Source organism: Pholcus phalangioides, unplaced genomic scaffold, assembly GCF_987345545.1.
Source record: "Pholcus phalangioides strain wild (caught in Gottingen) unplaced genomic scaffold, Ppha-v1.0 ptg000032l_1, whole genome shotgun sequence".
Taxonomy (NCBI): Eukaryota; Metazoa; Arthropoda; class Arachnida; order Araneae; family Pholcidae; genus Pholcus; species Pholcus phalangioides.
In genome coordinates, this window is record NW_028301622.1 from 5,135,248 (window position 1) to 5,154,927 (window position 19,680).

The 19,680-nt window shown below is 39.8% G+C and overlaps 3 protein-coding genes across 3 annotated transcripts; all 3 read right to left on the reverse strand.

Annotated features, from left to right (window-relative positions):
- Positions 1 to 5,501: 5,501 nt before the first annotated feature.
- LOC149066815 (uncharacterized protein F54H12.2-like) lies at positions 5,502 to 6,821 on the reverse strand. The gene has a single exon (XM_089253104.1). It carries the CDS (start codon positions 6,819 to 6,821, stop codon positions 5,502 to 5,504), a length of 1,320 nt encoding a protein of 439 aa, XP_089109230.1.
- A 1,225-nt stretch (positions 6,822 to 8,046) lies between these two features.
- LOC149066816 (uncharacterized) lies at positions 8,047 to 8,505 on the reverse strand. The gene has a single exon (XM_089253105.1). It carries the CDS (start codon positions 8,503 to 8,505, stop codon positions 8,047 to 8,049), a length of 459 nt encoding a protein of 152 aa, XP_089109231.1.
- A 2,951-nt stretch (positions 8,506 to 11,456) lies between these two features.
- Positions 11,457 to 12,113, reverse strand: LOC149066817 (uncharacterized). Its single transcript, XM_089253172.1, has 3 exons — positions 12,061 to 12,113; positions 11,853 to 11,956; positions 11,457 to 11,746 (listed from the first exon to the last, which is right to left on the reverse strand). The coding sequence occupies exons 1-3, from the start codon at positions 12,102 to 12,104 to the stop codon at positions 11,457 to 11,459; spliced, it is 438 nt and encodes a 145-aa protein (XP_089109298.1). The 5' UTR covers positions 12,105 to 12,113.
- Between the last annotated feature and the right edge of the window lie 7,567 nt (positions 12,114 to 19,680).

The following is a 19,680-nucleotide window of genomic DNA, read 5'->3' on the forward strand; positions in this document are numbered from 1 at the left end:
ACATAAGTCAACCATGAAATAAGATGAAATTTTCTATCCCAAAATTTCAGTTGAAATGACCCTTGGTGTAGTTCTGCATCACTTTGTTGTCTGTGGCACAGTTACAGATCATTTTGTGGGTCACGCCACAGTTCCAGAACACTGCAATGGCACATTTTTCAGAATTTTCATTTATTCCAGAATTATTTCTTTCATTTATTCCAGAAATATTTCTTTCATTTATTCTGAAATTATTTCTTCAATTTATTCTGAAATTATTTCTTCAATTTATTCTGAAATTATTTCTTCAATTTATTCTGAAATTATTTCTTCAATTTATTCTGAAATTATTTCTTCAATTTATTCTGAAATTATTCTTTTCATTTATTTTCAAATTATTTCTTTCATTTCGGAAATTCGCCGCTGTGGTGGTCGAGTGGTTATAGTGCCGGACTCGTGATGCGAGGATCCGGGTTCGAACCCCACAGTGGTGGTCGGCTGAAGTTGGTTTTCTGTGGTTCCCAACTTCAAGGCGCAAATGCGAGCCGATCTCCCCGTTAAAAAGTCTCGCCACAGAGAGCAACAGACCTACAACGGTAAATCATTCAACCATAACACTTCACTCATAGTTTGTAAAACTGGGGCAGATGACAGCACTACACATAACAAGTATTACACAGAAACAAACTTTACGTCAGGTAGCACTACACGTACACGCACATTCCCGCATGTACCGATTCGTTGGGGGGTTCCGCGGGGGGGGGGGTGCATGTGTGGGTAGCAGTAGTAGGTAGGGGCTCGGGGATCCATGATGTTCTTAACTCAGCCAACTCGTTGGGCAATTTGCCTGTTGTGGCGTTGTATTTGTATTGTATTGTATTGGAAATTATTTCTTTCACTTATTCGGAAATTATTTCTTTTATTTATTCGGAAATTATTTCTTTTATTTATTCTGAAATTATTTCTTTTATTTATTCTGAAATTATTTCTTTTATTTCTGAAATTATTTCTTTCATTTATTTTCAAATTATTTCTTTCATTTATTTTCAAATTATTTTTTTCATTTATTTTCAAATTATTTCTTTCATTTCTGAAATTATTTCTTTCACTTATTCCAAAATAATTTCTTTCGCTTATTCCAAAATTATTTCTTTCATTTGTTCTGAAATTATTTCTTCCATTAATTATAGAATTAATCGTTATTCAATGTTTTCAACCATTTTCTGAAAAGGATCGACGTTCAAACAACAAAATACCCCCGAGGGCCAAATATGACCTGCGGACCATGCTTACAGTAGTCTATTCTGTGCTTATATTCATTCTAATAAACTGCATTTATGATTTCACAAGGTAATCCCCTTATGGTCCCTCTGAGTATAGGATTCGCAGAAAAATTCTCACTCGTGGAGAAGCATATATTGCCGATTGTATTTTTTTTTTTGTTGGAAGTCTGCCTCATAGTAGTCTCTAGAGGCTTGTTCCTTTATCTTCTTCTTCTTCCCGTTGTTTAAGGCTCGGTTACCCTCAAAATTGTTTCCGCCAAGAAGATATTGTCCACGGAAGTAGTCAAAGCAATATATCATCCGAGTAAGGGATTATGACTGAAGTACTCTCGCAACACAAGTTTTTGGGAGGTTGGAAAAGTACACGGAGGGGTGAACCTACAAAATGCAATATGTCTTGTCTCCTCATCCTTCTTCCTCCTCATCCTTTTACATCTTCCCTTTCCCTGCGATTCTCCCCGTTCACGTCATTCGTTAAGTCTTGATTAGAAATCGATTCTACGCGATCCATTGTGCCGTGTTTCGTAATTATTTTGAGAAATGATATTGCATTCGAAGGAAACTCGGGGTAATTGAACGAAGGATAGAGAAAGTCTTTAAAAAAAAAATTGTAGATGGTTTCATGAAGAAGTGAAGTCCTGTATAACGAGTACGGCTTATAATGAGAATCTCGTTACTACGAGTAATTCGCAAGGGATTGTCAAAAAGCTGATACAGGTTGGGCAAAAAATCCGTAGACACTTCAAAAATTCATAAAAACCGGAAAAATAACCGAAATAACAAACTGCTTGCAGGGTTAATCACGGGAATATTTTTAAGACAGGAAAAAAACTCGAAAAGCAGCCCATAGGTGGCGCTGACTAACACAAGTCAAAGAAAAGATACGCAAATAACGAACAGAATTCCTCCTAATCGTATTTTACAGAAGTATGTGTTCCACATGGCCACCACCACCTCAGGGGGATAACACATAATGTGTGATAACATAACGACAACGAAATTTCTCAAAAAAGCATGTTTTATTATCCCTTTATTTGATAATTACAGTAAAGCCTCTCTTTTGCGGCACCCATGGGGGCAAAAAAAAACAATTCGTCCGTAAAAGAGGGGTGACCGCATCAGACGGAGGGTTCCTGTTGAAAATGTAAAATAAAGTTTTGACTATAACCGAAATGGTTCTTTGTTTGCAAATGAATGAAATTCTGACAATATAAGATGCGTTTAAAGCAGGAAAGTACTAGTACATAGTTATTGCAGATTCAAAATTAGAACTGCAAAAGAAATATTATATAAAGTTTACATAGGCCTACTGAATTTATATATTTTGGAAATACTGATCAATCGATGTTGGGTTGGTTTTGCTAAATATTCGAACTCTTTTTCACACATTGGTCACATTCGGCCTGTGGGCTAGCTGTTGTCCACCCCGGTATATATCATAGGCCGAATACAAGGCCGTAGCGCGGGAGGGGGGGACTTAGAGGTCTACTCCCCCCCCCCCCCGAACGACATTTCTGGTAACGGGCCTGACTGAATATGCTTCGGAAATATTCGGCAATTTTTTCTTCCATTCTCCGCACACTTCATTGACATCAGCAAATGCACCGCACAATTTCTTACATGCAATTTCGTGACGTACACGAAAATCATCCACCTAACTATTTGGAGCTGTGAAGTTAACGAGTTCATCTGCAGCTTCTCCGTCCCATTTCTAGTAGAATCTGGGTCGGAAACACGCAAATTCTTGCTTCTTGCCGAAACAAACCGGTCGCACACAACTGCGTCTATGGCAAGTCCTTCTGACTTTGGAAAATTATTTTTCAACGCTTGATTTCCATTGCCAATGTTTCTTTTACTTCAAAACGAAACACGTCTGTGTACTTTCGAAATATTGAATTTATTTGCTAGAGCCCGAACTCCCATTTTACGTTTTTCACCGTATTCTATGACATCATATTTTTCTCTTGGGGGCATTCAAGTATTACCTAAGCAGATTTTCAGCCATTTTTGACCCCCCCTCCTTGTCATCAAAAAGTCAGCAAATCCGAAACCCCCCTTCCATGCTGACGTGATACTTGAATGACCCCCCTTCGGAATCTCTTCTCGTAATGATAGAGAACGACGATTACTAGAGCCACATTAAACAGCGTGAAATCATGAAAAATGCACGAGCACAACCAGTATACTGACATCAGAGTTGCCTGACATTAAGAGACTTTAAGCCGAAATTTCATTGAAAAGTAGCCAAAAAATGGATCAAATACTCGTGAACATAATACTCGTAAAAAAATACTCGTATTAGATTTCACGCTGTCATCTAGTGAGCATAATTTGGACTAAAATTCCAACTATTGGTGTCCGTATAGGGGTTTTATACCAATGGAACGAATGTTAAAAATGATGTCTGTGACCGTATCTGAGGTTAACCGTTAAGCAAGTGTTCAAAATACATTATTTAAATAGGCTTTTCGACGGGATATTTTTATTTTGCCGTAAAACAAAGGGTGACTGCATCTGAGGGGTTTTACTGTTTCGTACATAGTATGTATGTACGAACATAGTTGTATGCAAACAGTGATATATTTTTTTAATCTCTTCTAATTCATAAGAGTTTATAAACGTTGCGAGTCAGTACCTCCCCATAGATAAGACCACATGCTATATATTATCTTTTTGATATCTATATAGAAAGCGGGAAAAGCAAAGAGGTCGTAATCATTTTCTTTGCCTTAAATGTTATTGGACGCTTTTATAGGGCAACGAATACACTCCGTTTCGAAGTTGCTAAAAATTGCTGCATTGCACAAAGAACAAAATCCTCTTATACAATTACTGGAAAAGCAATCGGGAATATAACAATGTAGAAGTAATCGGAAATAGAAATTACGAATGATAGAAATTATTATATACGTATCATCATTCAGCTTAGACTACCAACAATATCACAGAAATTCTCAATACTAAGCTTACTGAGAATAAAAAATATTAAAAATATACACATAATAATGTACACAATAAATGCATATGCGCAATGAAAATACGCGACAATCAACAGCAATAAAATATTAAAATAAGGAAGATATGCCTGACACTGGAGATTCACTGTCCAATAAAATTGCATACAAAGTTAGCAGTTGTAATCAAAGAATAAAAGCTGGTAATGTAGATATATTATGAATTCAGAATATATATATGGAATGTGGCAAGTAGTCTTGGCGTCGCTTTACCGCGATTTACGCCAATTTCCGCCGCTAGATGGCACCACCGGAAATGTTTTCGCGCGGTTTTTTTTCTTTTTTAGCCGGACTTCGAACCAGATTACCTGTCCGATATATTTCGAACCGGACTACCTGTCGACCGTGTTTATTTTCAAAATGGAGGTATTTTTTTATGTCACTGTCGAGACGTTATCTTGACCATGGGATGTTGTCTGTGGTTATCAACTAATTTCCGAAAATTACTATACGCTCTTTGGAGTTCAAATCCAAAGTAAAACTAAAAGGGGCGGGGCCTTACTCGTCGAAAAAGTCGATACGAATCGACTTTTTTCAAGTCGATTCGTATTTCAGATTTGATTAAGGAGGCTGAACGAGGATTTATGCAAACACCCTATTCCCTCATGTATAACCCTTATTAGCCTTTTATCGATCTTTATTCATTGTATAATCATTATTTATCGCATTTAATAAATGTTTTCTTATTTTCAATTGGTTGTGTTTCATTTGTGTACTGTTTTTAAATAACCAACGCTAGACAATTTTTTAGACTAAATACTTTATTTCTTGAATAATAATCGTACAGCAAAATTTTTCTTTACATATTGATAAACAGCAAAATCATTTCCTTTTCTGTTTAGTTTCTTAACAATACTTTCTAAAGCTACATTTCTACTTCTCTGTATAACAAAGAACACAGCGTATTGTCCACATACATTGGAGGTAGGTGATTGTAGAGGAGTCGAGTTCCATAAAATGTTTTTATATCTTCTTGTAAATGATGCAATTTCTTTTCCGTAAGTCTCTGGCTTCTGTCCGTATGAATCGAAAAATTCCAAGGTGTTCTTGTCCGGAATGTTGATTGCCATCCAGTGCGAACCAGGTTGTGTGTGCTTATCCGCGTTCACAACTAAAGACGCCGGATAGGTTTGAATATGCACAGGTAGCATGTCACATGGAAACACATCGATGAAGTATGGTGTTTCGCGTTCTAAAATTGTTTTTATTTGAGATGAGTACATATTTAACTGCTGAAATCGTAGAGGATGTTTCGTGCCTGATTTATTTCTATGACGTTGTCGAACTCCAAGTAGACAATGACTGAAACTGGTTGGACGAGCGGAGCTTTAAACTTTGTTTCCAGTCGTAGGTTGCCGTGTCTGATCAGATTGAAATGATCGCCTTGGCAGAGATCGGCGCTCAGATCAAAGGCGTAGATAGCGTATCCCAATGGAAACTCACTTCTAGAGATATCTATACCCCTGTCTTGACAGGCTTTTTCAGTCCCTAAAAACAAACTATGATACGCTCGGACATATAATCCTTGATCATATTGGGGCTCTAGAGGCTTGAAAGGAACTGGCTGTCCGTCAGTATACGTGGCTATGAAGTTAAGGTCGTAATGTTTAAACTCGAACGGCGATTTGCTATACGATCCCGAAAAAGCGTCGTTGTCTATTATTCCGACTACTACCCTTTTGGGTAGTTGTCCAACGACGACACTGTCTTGAACCCACGACATGCTTCCCTGATGTAGCGAGTAAACTTTACACACTACTCTGTCTATCGGATACTTGGCTGAAGTATGACTTAGAGCTTTCGCATGTCCTACAAGCACACCAGGAGACACTTTGACGTGCCTTATGTATAAACATGCGTCACGGAGAACAACTCTGAAGTTTGCACTTTTGTCTGGCGAAAGCAGACAGAATTCTGACTTGCTACGAATCATCTTTATTCTTAGGGAAACGAGATTTAGCAAGAGTCGCTGTTGACAAAATATGTCCCCGTGAATCGAACCAATCATGTCGACGGTCTTACTTTCTTCGATGAACGCCGCTCGCTGTATTAAACCCTCATTGGGGTCCTTTGACGTAGGGTCCACATCACTCATTTTTCCGGCAGTGTCTTTATAAAAGAGTTCAGTTGTCAGTTGGCTGGTTTTGCTTTCGTTACCGTGGTTCAAGAGTTTTTCTATCATAGCTCGGTAGGGGTACGTGTTACTGGAAGATGATATCAGACGGTCATTCAGAGAAACATCAACCTGGGAAAACATGGATTGCAAGAAAAGGTTCACGGGTGCGACTTTACTCTCTTTATCTAGAAAAGACCCATCACCTTTCACGACCTTAGCTTTCACATGAATTAACGTTTGAGAGAGATCCAGATACTCATCACCACTTCCTCCAATGTTAAATTCCAGAGGGCCTCCATCGGAGACGTTTGAAAGCGGGAAATAGGTGACCCATTTTCCGCTTTCTATGGTAGTTTGTGTTCCGGGTAGAGTGAAAAGGTTGAGTTCAGATTTTGCCAGTTGAGGAGAATCCTTCAAGAGAAAAGCCATCACGGATCGAAAATATCGTGTGTGTTCCCGCTGGGTCGTTTGGCTAAAATGATGCGTTTCGCCTTCTTGCGTTTCCTTTTATGTCCCGCTCCAAACATGGACCGAGATTTGGACACTGCTTTTTCTGTCAGTATCTTTCCAGCTTCACCCATTCGCCTTTTCGCTGCTCTTTTAACGTTTTCACCTTTCATTACGTCATCAACTATATCAGCGCCAGAGCGTAAAATCTGTCTACCAACAGTTTTAGCACTCTTTTTAAGAAAAGGCATGGCTACTCTAAAAAGACTTCCGAATATACTACCTAGACCGTATCCTCTCTGCATTACAGCACCCGAATAATACGGCAGGCCTTGTCCGGCTTGTTGGACATAGTAGTCCTCAAACTGTTTAGTGCAACAGTGGTATGGAACCTTCATCTTTCGTATCTAGTTCGTAAATGACAACGGATCGATAAGACCGGTGTTTTTATAAGAACTGTCTCATGCGGAAGTGAAGAATCAGAATCGACTTTCCTCTACTGAAAGGTATGTGATTTCCCGAACTATCTCGAATTTCTATCTCTATAGTCTGGAATTCTTTTCGAGCTATAGGGAGATAGTGAGGTCTATCATAATGAGAGCTTATAACCTCGTTATCTTTTCCTTTCACGCGAACGACTCTCAGCAGAGGAGCTTGCACATCTCCCACAACCTGAGGCTGCACAATATCAGAATAGATGTACAAAACTGGAAAAAACACGTTTGTGTCAGCAACGTAAGGACTTTCGGTAGTTTCTTCGATCAGCGTTGGCTCGAATCCCAGTAGCTCAGCAATGCCAGTTTTTAACAGAAGTTTTGCCCCATCTTTTAGTGTTATTTTCACTTTCCTGGTGTTTTCATTGTAATTGAACAATATTTTGTTTCTTAAAGCTGGTATCTTCAAGCCGTTCAAGAGATCTGGAACTGTCTCGTAATATCCGACTGGTACGTTTCTTCCCTGCAATTTATCATCACCAAGATCGAACCCGAACAGATTATTTTTTTCGGTTATGTTGTACCACGTGTGAGAATAAACAATCTCCGAAAGCGCACATTCCCATTCGCCAGTCAAACTTATTGGAAATGGCAATCTTGTGACAAAATGAGATATAGTGTTTTCAGGATAGTATGACCCTGAACTGTCGCTGGGAAGTGTTACATAGAACGACATCTTGTTGAATGACCGATAATTGTGTGAACACTGTCACTTATATGCGCTTCAGATGACTCACCCATACGTTGAACTTGCTGTCGTAGCCCTTAAATTTTACGTAATACTCCATCCTACCTCTTACCTTGCGTCTCTTTAGAATTTTTTCTACTTGGTAATACTCGCTCCGCTTCACTTTCTGCAATTCAGATTCGTAAAAAGTACCATGGACATTCTCGCCACCAGAGTCGGCTATCCTGTACACAGGAGGAAAGCGCTCGAGTCTCTCTTTAATAGTGAAAATTTCACGAGTCCAGTTATGTTCATATCCTTTCTCGAAAACCATTTTTGCGCGACTTATGCGGACCGTATCTCCGATGTCAAACTTGAACTTTGTCTTCACGGGTTTCAAGATATCCTTATACAGTTCATTCCAAACGACCGATTGATTCTCTTCGGTAACAAGAACAGGTTTAGTCTTTATACTGCGGTGCCATGTGTTGTTGTAACTATGCATTAGTTCGCTTAACACGTCTATGTATTTGTGCGTATTTTTATGTGTGAAATATTTGAACATTTTTTTGTTTAAGAGTTCTGTTGAACCTCTCGACAACAGAGGCTTTTTTCTCGCTTTCTGTTGAAAAATGCATGACATTCATCGATTTTAGATAAGTTTGTAGAGTTTTATTTTTGAACTCTGTACCTTTATCAGTCTGCAAATACTTGCATACGCGGCCTCTGAAAATTTTTCTGAACGCTTCGGTAACTTCTTTTCCAGTTTTATCTTTCAACGGTATGGCCCAAGCGAACTTTGATAAAACATCGATGCAGGTAAGTATGTATTTGATACCTTTGTTTTCCTTCTTCAGGGCCTGCATGTCTACCAAATCGGCTTGAAATTGCTCGTTTATACCACCCACTATCACCCGATTTCTCTTAAAATTCTTTCTGGATGGTTTGTGCAATGTATATGCTTCGTTACCCTGCAATAATTCTTTGACATCTTTCAAAGTTACGTTTTTTCCGGTTTCTCTAAGACGCCTGTGAAACGCGTTGATTCCGCCAAAACTGGCCGGTTCGGAGGGACTTGTATATTTGTCCATATTTTTTCAAAATCGGATATTCTTTTCCTAAATCTTATCGCATCCTCGAGCCAAAACCCTCTTCTATCCTCGCCTCCAACTACGAATATTGATACGTTATCGCTAAAACACACCTGTTTCTTAGCTCTGTTCATTAGCAAATGAGAGTATAATTATATCGTGTGAGAATATATACTAGAAAAAATAACACAGGTTTTTAAATTTTCACATTCTTTATTGCTTCTAAAAAAAAAAAATGTTACAGGCATAGCCATTGAGGAGACATTATTTGTTCAACGGAATTTTTAAATGCTTCGTTTCCTCTAGGTACTTTTCCAAATTTCTTCTTTCTCAGATTATGTCTTATGAGTTCCACGATATTGGTTCCCGGGACCACAACGCCATCTTGAACAAGTTCGCCGTCCTCATTCCAAAACAGCTGTCTGTTGTTCACTTTCATGTTGTCAACCAGTTCTCTAGCTCTTTTCTTGTGACTCGGAGCGGCTTTTCGTATGATCATGTTCTCGAAATCGGGTCTTATATCATCTTCTTTCTTTTCCCCTAAAATTTCAGTATTCGCATTTTCTGTGAGCGCTAGGTACCTTTGCAATACCTGCAAATACTGTTTCGCTTTTTCATCGTCTCAGACCTTTTCTCTTGAGGACAATGTTGATATCACCATCTAACTTGCTTAGCTGTTGTTCAATAGCATTCAAATGTCTATCTGCCGGAACGATGACGTATTTTTTAGCGTGCTCCATTTATGAGTGAGGAGATAACGGATATTGCGGCTGGTAAAAGTAGACTGAGAAAACCGTCACCTCTCTGGACTAGAATACGCCGTTTTTTATATAGTGGGAGATTCTTCTTGGACAAATTTCTCAGACTCCTCTTATGACGACTGAGATTCGCTTTCTGAGATTTCGTGACGGGAACGTTGCCTTTTAACACGTTAAGACACACTTCACATAGAGCCCGTATGACACTGTTGCTACTTTTCTTTATCAGATCAGTACGCTTCTTGCCTCTACAACAGGTGAGCTCTTTAAGAGTCTCTAAATTTTGTTGTGCATACCTCGACATCTTGATCGTCACTGACAGTCGAAACCTCTTTCTCGTATATACATACCGTATTTGACGGCCTTGATCAGTGCGCAATGGGGAAAATTAAAGCCGTGTTTGAAACAGCGGACTTTGGGATTTGGTAAAGAGGGGGATGTAGGATAGCCAATGAGATCGTGGCAGATCTTCCCCGTCATCTGCCCAATGAATTTGCATTTTTCAAGTCCTTTGCAATAAATTTCAGAATATGAATCCGACAACAATGAGAGAATTTCTGAACATTTTTCATAAGGCATGTTGCCGCCCTCCCATGAAATGTGGTGTAGATTAGACATCACCCACGTAGCAGACGCCCTTTCTTTACCGCTCAGTTCGAACCAGTCATAAGGTGGTTGAAAAGTATAAGTCCCGTAACTACTGCCATCTAACGAAAAGTAGGCCAGTTCTTTAACTATAAATCCTCTCGAAGTACATTGGAAACCTTCAAAGTCTATGACAAGACCCCCTTCCATGATGTGACCTCTTCGACTGCTTGACACGAAATGAATTTATCTGGGTTGGTAAGCGTAATATGTATCATTTTGGAAAAAACCGGTTCTCAGGCGTAATTGTTCTTCCGTGTTCGGTTTCAAGTCTATCAATAGGTATCCATAAGCGGGTTTACAGGCATCGTTAAAAACCTCTTGAAAAAATGCCTGTCTACCCGGATACATCTACCTAGCTAGATGTTGAACTTGGCTTCTATCTCGCGGATTTTTGAACAAGACGAGATAATGCGCATTCAAAGATATTTCTCGCATCTGACTACCTTTATGAAAGAAATTTTGAACGATGAATATCACGGAAAGGTTTCTGTGGTGGCTTCCGCGAATAAACAAATTAGTTAATCGCTTGTCGTTGCCTAGCTCCGACATCAGGTCATCGATAACAAATAACGTTCGCGAACCTATGTAAGATTCGTAATCTGTAGGTAAACCTTCTACGAATGTGACACCTGAAATCTGTTCATAAAACGATTGATAAATACCATAGAACCAGACAATTTCCGTAGGAAATGGATCAATCACTTTTTCGGCTATGAGTCTCGAAACAAACCGAGTTTTTCCCGAAGAAGTCGGTCCAGACACTATACATCCAAATGGATGTTTAAGCTTTAGCTCCTCCATCGCAAATGACAGTTAATTCTGTTTGCATAACATTAAATACCAAAAAACATACACGAGAGAAACAAATCTATAACATAAATAAATAATTTATTCATGAAATAGGCGTATTTACATAAGGGACTTTGCGGTAAGAAACATGTTCTGACGTGAAAAAAGAATTAATACCCATAAGGCAGCGTCGTGAAATCGGGCAGAAGAACCCTCTTGTCGTATACAAGACCGTATTTTTTCTCCTCTCGTCTGGTCAGTATCCGCCTCCTCTTAGCCTCCCTCACTATCTTGTGAGAATCGACGATAGCGATCTTCGTTGTAAAATCCATGGACTGGACCAGGGCCTTCATCGTGTCGTAGTTGAGCTCTAGCGAGTTTTTGAAGTTGAGTGTGAAGCCTCGAATCTTACAGAAAGTCCTGCCATCTGACCTCCTATAGGCATAATTCTTGGCTCCACCTGAAAATAAGCATTTTTTCAAAAACAAATATATATAATGAGAAACGTCTCAACCTGTGAAATTAAAGGATGAATTAAAGTTTGATAACGAGATTGAGAAAATTACCTGACACAAACTCCGTGATGTGATGACCATCGAGCTCATCTGTGAATTGGCCCAAGAAATCGCCCAATGGTGGATCGTTGGTCCCATTGCTAGCATAGATGATTCTGAAATTTAAAAAACCAATAAGTCAAGTGATAAAACATTGAAAAATCAAATGCAAGAATGCTCACATAAAATTAGTTTCATAAAAAATTTTCTGCGAACTTACGAATCGGTGTCAAAATAGAGCAAGGCATCGCCTAGCTTCTCCATCTCGGAGTACAACTTCAAACGGGCCCATGTTGTCGTGAAGGCAGCCAGAAAAACGTTGGTCCGGTCGGTCTGGGGTATGAAATCCGACTTGTTTCGCCATTCAATAGCTGCAACGTTATCACTGGGGAGATACAAATCCTTGACCTGAAAAATAAATTGTTTTTTAGTTTGATGAAATCAAATATCTTAAAAAATAATAATAATTAAAAAAAAAAAGTACCTCAATAGAAGGATCGTTCATCATCTTGTGAAAATCGGCTGTTTTTGTCACGTACGACAGTTGCGTCTTGTTCTCCTGCATACCCCAGCGACCCCAGAAGCTGGAAAAAAAAGAAATGATTATTTCATCATAAAAAAAAGCATGGTTTTCAAAAATTTTCAATCGTTAAAAATGATAATTACCTATTCAGACAAAGTTTCGCCACTTGACGCCGACCTGGATTGACTTGGATATTTCCAGGCTCCAATTTTATGCCTTCAATTTGCTGATACTGCTTCACGTACGCGTCTTTGTCAACATTCGTTACACAGTTTGACGGCCATCCTGAGGACTCTTGCTTGATCTTGAGGAAGGCGTTGATGTAGGGGGCAAAAAGACCCTCTCGAGATTGATCGAAATGATAAACCTAGAGAAAACAATCCTAATTAGAAAACAAAAATAATCGGGAAAACATTAAAAATAATTATGGATTAGAAAAAAAAATACCTCGTATATCCTTTTCACTACATAGCCTTTTTCTATAGCCTTCTTGAGTTCCTCAGTCACCCAGGTGCCTGTGATACATCTTTCCTCGTCGTTGTGATGACATTGTCTCGAGCGTGTTTCCACACACGAACGACACAGGGGAAAGGTCAATTTTCCACCGGATCTATAAAAAATGAAATATTTTATGACAAAAATACTAAAAAACTTTATGAAAAAAAATATGTTAGATTGTGTTAGAATATACGTGTAAAGATCTCGTTATAAAAATTATAATAATACCTGTATGGGAGAACGGGTAGGTATAATGCTCTTGGTGGTAGAACTTTGCATTTAATGATACCGAAGTATGTTGTGGGGTCGTCAAAATTTTCAGTGATGACTTTCGGGTGTCCGACCGGATATCTGCAATGAAATAAAAAACTTGTAAAAAAAAAGTAAAGGTAGCCATATTTGTTAAGTTATAAATTTTAAAGTACTTACTTGCAGTATTTATTGGCCCACGGGTACAAAGACGTGAAGTCAATATATTTTGCGGTGCCTTGATAGAAAAGTTTAGTGGCATTAGTTCTTCCGCCATAGAACGCATCCCGTGGGTTAAGCCTGTCGACATAGTGAAAGTCCACCAGGAAGCATTTGAGAGCTTGATCCGTTTTCTTCAGGGCGTTAAAGTCATGCTCCCACATGACTTCGAGATTGTATCCGCCTTGACGGATTTTTTGTTCTTGCTCTAAGGTCTTCCTGTGGAGTTCCCACATGTAGCTCTGGGTGCTGGGGTTCACCATATCTTTTTCGAAACAGTGTGGGCAGCCGTGCCAATAACATCCTGAAAAGAAACAAAGCATATATAAATAAAATGAAACATATGTAGTAAAGCAAACAAAGTAATAAAATTAATTAATATTACTTACCATGAAACAAAAACACGGTGTTTGTTTCCTCGCAAAACCCGTCTACGCTGAGCCCAAGCACTCTTTTTTCTCCCGTCCCGTTTCTGGAATGTTGAATGTTCAACCCTAGGTATGACAGCCATTCAATGCTAAGACGACTGCTATTGGTATTGTTGACGTAACCATTAATGGGCACCATCCCAATAATGCCTTCATCGATGTATTTCGACCTGTAGGTCGCCATACAGGCCGAGGCAATGGTGAGGTACTGGAATGGGTCGACGCCGGTTAATCCCAAGAACTCTTTCCGAAACTGCAAGCAGCATCGACGAAGAATATCGACGTCTGACCTAAAAATTAAGAACATAGTGTAGAAATGTTAAAAGAATGGAAAAAATAATCTAAACGAATAAAACAATAATGAATAAAATATACTCAATATGGAGGAGAAAACAACTTACTTGCAGTATTCGTACATTTCGTCTTGGAAGACGAAACTTTCGTTTTTCCTCTGCTCGTACCACTTGTCGAATTTCGCTTTCGCTTCGACGGCGAAAGCTTCCGGATTAAAGAAGTTCATGGAAGGGAGGGGTCCATTGTAGTCTTGGTTTTCCCGTCGGTTGAAGAGATGAGGAAAGTATCCTTTCTTCAGCTCCTCCAACCCGAAAGTTTTCGGCAGTTTGGACAAAGCCATAGGGAGAAAGTTAAGGCTGTCGATAACCCGGATGTTGATGGTGTCTAGCCGCAAAGCCATTATTTTGGATCCACACGGCACAACAGAAGGCTTTATTCCTTGTTCTAGGAGATATCTGTAAAGAAAAAAATAACACTTGTGTTATAAAATTACAAAATGCATGCATAATAAAACAGTAACATGTTATTTATGTAAACATTTAAAAAAAACTTACTGGAGCAGGAATTGGCCATCGAACCCCTTCATGTTGTGTGCGATGGCAGTGTACCCCTTATGTTCTTTGCGGAAGAGCCAGACGCAGAATTCGTTGAGGGCGTTATACCCTCGAAAGACGAATTCAGCTCCGGCCGAGTACTGAGCAACTGCAAAGTTTATCACGTGCTCGCCTGAAGATTGATCCGTCTCGAAATCGAAGAAAACGAGCTTGTCGGAGGGGGTTTTCACCTTCTTCTTTTTGAGGGAGCAGAGATGATGTTCATCTTGATGAAAATTTTTGCAGTTGCTGCAATACTTTTCCCCGCAGACGTGTTTGCCTCGGGATCGCTCTTTTTCTACAAGAAATTTCTTGCATGTCGGACACTCGTAGAATTGCTGGCAGAAGCTGCTGTTTTTGCCCCCGAGACTCTTGTGCCTTGCAAAGCATTCAGTAGATCGACATATCCTGTGACAGTCCTTGCAGGTTTGAGACACCCCAATTGTACATGACTCGTCAAAGCAGTTGTTGCATCGGACTGCACATTTGTGTCTCTGGACATGGTCGTAGGCCTTGTCGCAATCCGGACAGTAGTAAATTGAGCCGTGGAATCCCTTGGGAGATGTGATGAGGTCATAGTGCCCGTCGTTGAGCAACAAAAATATTTTTCTGTCTTTCTTGGGTGTCTTGAACACCACCTACATTAAAAAAGAAACAGCTTGAAGAAATATAAAAAATAATTTCAAGTGATGAAATAAAAAAATTCTTCCTGACTAAAAATAATATCGGTGAATAAAATAAATTACCCGATAAAATTCTTCCGAAGACTTGACAAATATTTGGACGTCTAGAACCTCGGCAAACTTGGTGATGGCATCAAAGCCACAAAGACCTTCAGGCACTCCGGCCACTCGATGTAATGCCAAAGCCATGTCTCTCTGTATATTCTTGCGCCCATCTTTGACCGTCGACAGCCTCGGATGTTTTTCAAGGATGGCGTGTCCAACAACGATGGCACGACTACAACACAGTCCGTCCTCGGGTATACGTGTAACTGATTTTTTTGCCAACCGGTCAGTCGATATGTTGACAATCTTGCATCTGCCACCACCTCGTGGTAGTCGGACCGTAATGACATCAAACCTGAGAGATGGGTCGTCCAGGGGTATAGAGTTCTTGCTCTGTAGAACTTTCATTATCACAGCCAGGAGTGATTCTATGGTGAGTGAGGCTACAGTAACAAGAGATGTAGAGATAGGCCTGTCGAAATTATCGGATGTCATGACAATCCTGAAAAAAGAAGAACATAATAAATTATTCAATTCAAAAAAATTCCTCAAAACACTCTGAATATCCAATAAATATTTACCGAATGCGGTCCTCAGAATGCAGCCCGTTGGTTGTCTCGTCTATCAGCTGCCTCAACATTGATCTCAAAAAAGCCATTGCAGCTATCAGGCGGGTTGGAGGATCCACCATAGTTTCAGTTCGTATACGGGCAGAGTACGTGATCTGTTCCGCATTAAAACGGATGTTTTTCTTGCGGGACTGTTCCTGGAACACGTATGGTCGTGGGGTCTATAAAAGAAAAAAATAGAATGAGCATATTGAAAAAAAAAAAGTAAAAAAAATAATTAATTGACATAAATAATGCTTACGGAATTCGACGCTCCCTCGCCCGGATCACCACCGCCACCTATCTGTTCTATGGCATCCTGTAGGAAAGAAACAGTATTAAATAATCGAAGGAGACAAATAAAAAGAGATAGTAAATAATTTTAAAACAAATTGAACCAACCTTCTCGACCTGGGTCCAATCGATTTCTTGAGAGAAAGGGTTCTCGGCCATAATCCACTGCGCCTCATCAATATGGAAATCCGATCCGAAGATCAACGCATTCTAGAAAAAATAAAAACGCGTTCAAAAAATAAAATACATTGGATACATTGGTATAAAAAAAGAAATTAAAATGATATTGAACATACCTGTTCCTCCAGATCCCAGTCAATATCACTAGGTAATGGGTTTTCGTCAAAGATTGCAGCGGAATCCATCTCGATCGAGCTTGAAACTAAGAATGATGGTCTTTCCTTGCTGTCGGGGGGGGGGGGGGGTTATATACATCCCATGGTCAAGATAACGCTATGACCCCATACCCCTTTTAGTTTTACTTTGGATTTGAACTCCAAAGAGCGTGTAGTAATTATCGGGAATTAGTTGATAACCACAGACAACATCCCATGGTCAAGATAACGCTATGACCCCATACCCCTTTTAGTTTAACTCCCCCCTTTCCTATGTCACACTCCCCCCACCCCCCTAACAAGAATTAACCATCTTTCCTCCCCCCTCCTTCTTTTCAGATTCGACCAATCGCAAGAGTTTTCAGATTCGGCCAATGGCGCCTCAGAATTGGGACAAGATCTCAACTCTGGGGGCCCCACGTCTACTTTCCTCCTTTTCCACATTTATACTAACTAACAATGCTGACATGTTTGATTTTTCCTAGAGGCAAATATTCAGAAGCCAGACTAAATTTCATAATTTTCTTGTCACACGTACATACACACACGAATTTAAACATCCACAGACTCTCTTGTCTTTCCTCTTCGTAGTGGCCCCCCGAGGGCCGGTTTAGAAGGCAGCCAATGCCCGCAAACGGGCAGGTACTGCCAGTAATCCTTTCGAGTTTCGAGTTTAGTTTTACTTTGGATTTGAACTCCAAAGAGCGTATAGTAATTAACGGAAATTAGTTGATAACCACAGACAACATCCCATGGTCAAGATAACGTCTCGACAGTGACATAAAAAAATACCTCCATTTTGAAAATAAACACGGTCGACAGGTAGTCCGGTTCGAAATATATCGGACAGGTAATCTGGTTCGAAGTCCGGCTAAAAAAGAAAAAAAACCGCGCGAAAACATTTCCGGTGGTGCCATCTAGCGGCGGAAATTGGCGTAAATCGCGGTAAAGCGACGCCAAGACTACTGTGGCATATACACTAAATTCAAGAAATTCAATGACATGATATAGAATATTAACGGGAAGATGTCCACTATTTGCAGCAATGCAGTGGGAATCCAAAGAACATCGCTGTCATCAGATAAGTTATTAAAACCATCATATTCGTCAATCCTTTCGCATCTGTACATTGTTCGACACTCCTCTGCTTCTATGTAGAAAGACTTATCGTCTTCACCGTCGTAGACGGACGAGGCTTTTGTACACGATACGATGAAATATGCGCTGAGGAGACATTTGAATGTTGGTCCCTTGAATGATGTTGAATTTGTCGAAATTTAAACCTGTTTGAATAGAAGATCAAACAACTCATCTCAAGTATTTAGTAACAATGGGCTTTTAGACACTATTTCATGCCTTGTGTGCGCCACTCTCTTTAATTACGAACAGTTAACTCTCCCATAACAAACTTCTCTCATTTCACTGATCCTTGCTTCATTTCTATGAGTACCACCATCATCATCATCATCTCAGATTGAACTGATCGTCTTACCATCGCCATCTAAACATCAATAAGGGGGAATGGACTGATGTTGATCGTCTTAGAGCACACATGCTCTATCCTTAAACCAAACGCGCCCCCACGTTAATATTCCTGATGAATTCTAACGTATAAGGGACGCACTCTGGATGGAAAAATAAAAAAAAAACACGAGGACAATATCCGTGGTAGGATACATGCTCGATCATGGGCCCGTGGGTTAAATGTGACCCTCGGAGTCATATGACGTGGCCTGTGACCACGAACCCAATTTTGTAAGCATGAACTAAGCGGCATATTACCAGGTAACCTAAGTGACCCACGGCAAAGTTCCAGATCAACTAAGAGGCACATTTTTCAGACTATTGAAGTGAAACTTGGTTTATTTTCACATTACATAATTGGCCCACGACATATTTACAGATTATTTGATTAGCCCACGAACCCGCTCCAGATCACTTAAGTTACCAGCGGCAGTGTGCCAAAGCACTTTAGCGGCCTGCGGCACATTTACAGATTAATTAAGTGACTCTCGGTATAGTTCGAGATTATTCGAGTGGCTTGCGGCATAGCTTCGTTCTACACTCTTTTTAAGTGGCCCGCGACACTTTGTCAAACAACTGAAGTGGCTCACACTCTCTAAATGGTTGAGCAGTGAGCACCGAAGGTGAAGCAGTGAGCAGGAATAAGCGTTCAAAAGCTCCGTTGGGTTTGATCCTTAAACATATCCAAAATAATGGACCTGAAGGGTTGAACTAGTGGTTCTTGAACTTTTGTCACACGCGGTTCCCTTTCCCTATGCGAAAAGGGTTCATCTGCGGCCCTCAAGAATAATTTGGTAGATATTTTCTCGTATAAGGGAACCACTTCTCAGAGCATAAATAGGCACACAAATCAATATGTGTAGCTCGCTGTGACGCCCCTGACAGAAGTCGGTGATGCCCCCTAAGGGCCACGACGCACACGTTAAGAAACACTGGGTTAAACTATAGTTTACTGAGCGTCAAACTAGTTCATTAAACTATAGTTTAATCGAACATGAAAGTTAGAACTTGTCAGAGATCAATAACCAATCAATAATTACAGAACATCAATTTACGTCACTTATTAGCGTAACTAAACAAAATGTTAATTTGTGATACTAATTTGCAGATAATACTATTAAGCAGGACATGTGTGTTATGCATACATACACCCTATATACTCACACTTTGGTACGCACACTTATGCACCTTTTGAAACTCAAGCCTCTTACGCATGTCGGGGAAAAGGGTACGCACACTTACGAATTCCTATTAAAAAGTAAGACTCGTACGCATTTCAGGAGGTACGCATGCCTTGAAAGTACTTCTATTAGTAAGCAAGCCCTCTACGCATTTCAGAGCTTACACATGCTTTGAAAGCATTTCTAGGGATGCACAACGCATGTCTCTTTAGTATACCCGTGGAATACGCAAGCTTAAAACGCATTTCTAAAAAAGCACGTGAAACTTCGAAGATTCAGCATCCCCCCGAGTCAATGAATTACGCCAAAGGTTCATAACTAGGGATCCTCAGGAATGTTTTTATGGTTCGTGTATTTGGATGATAA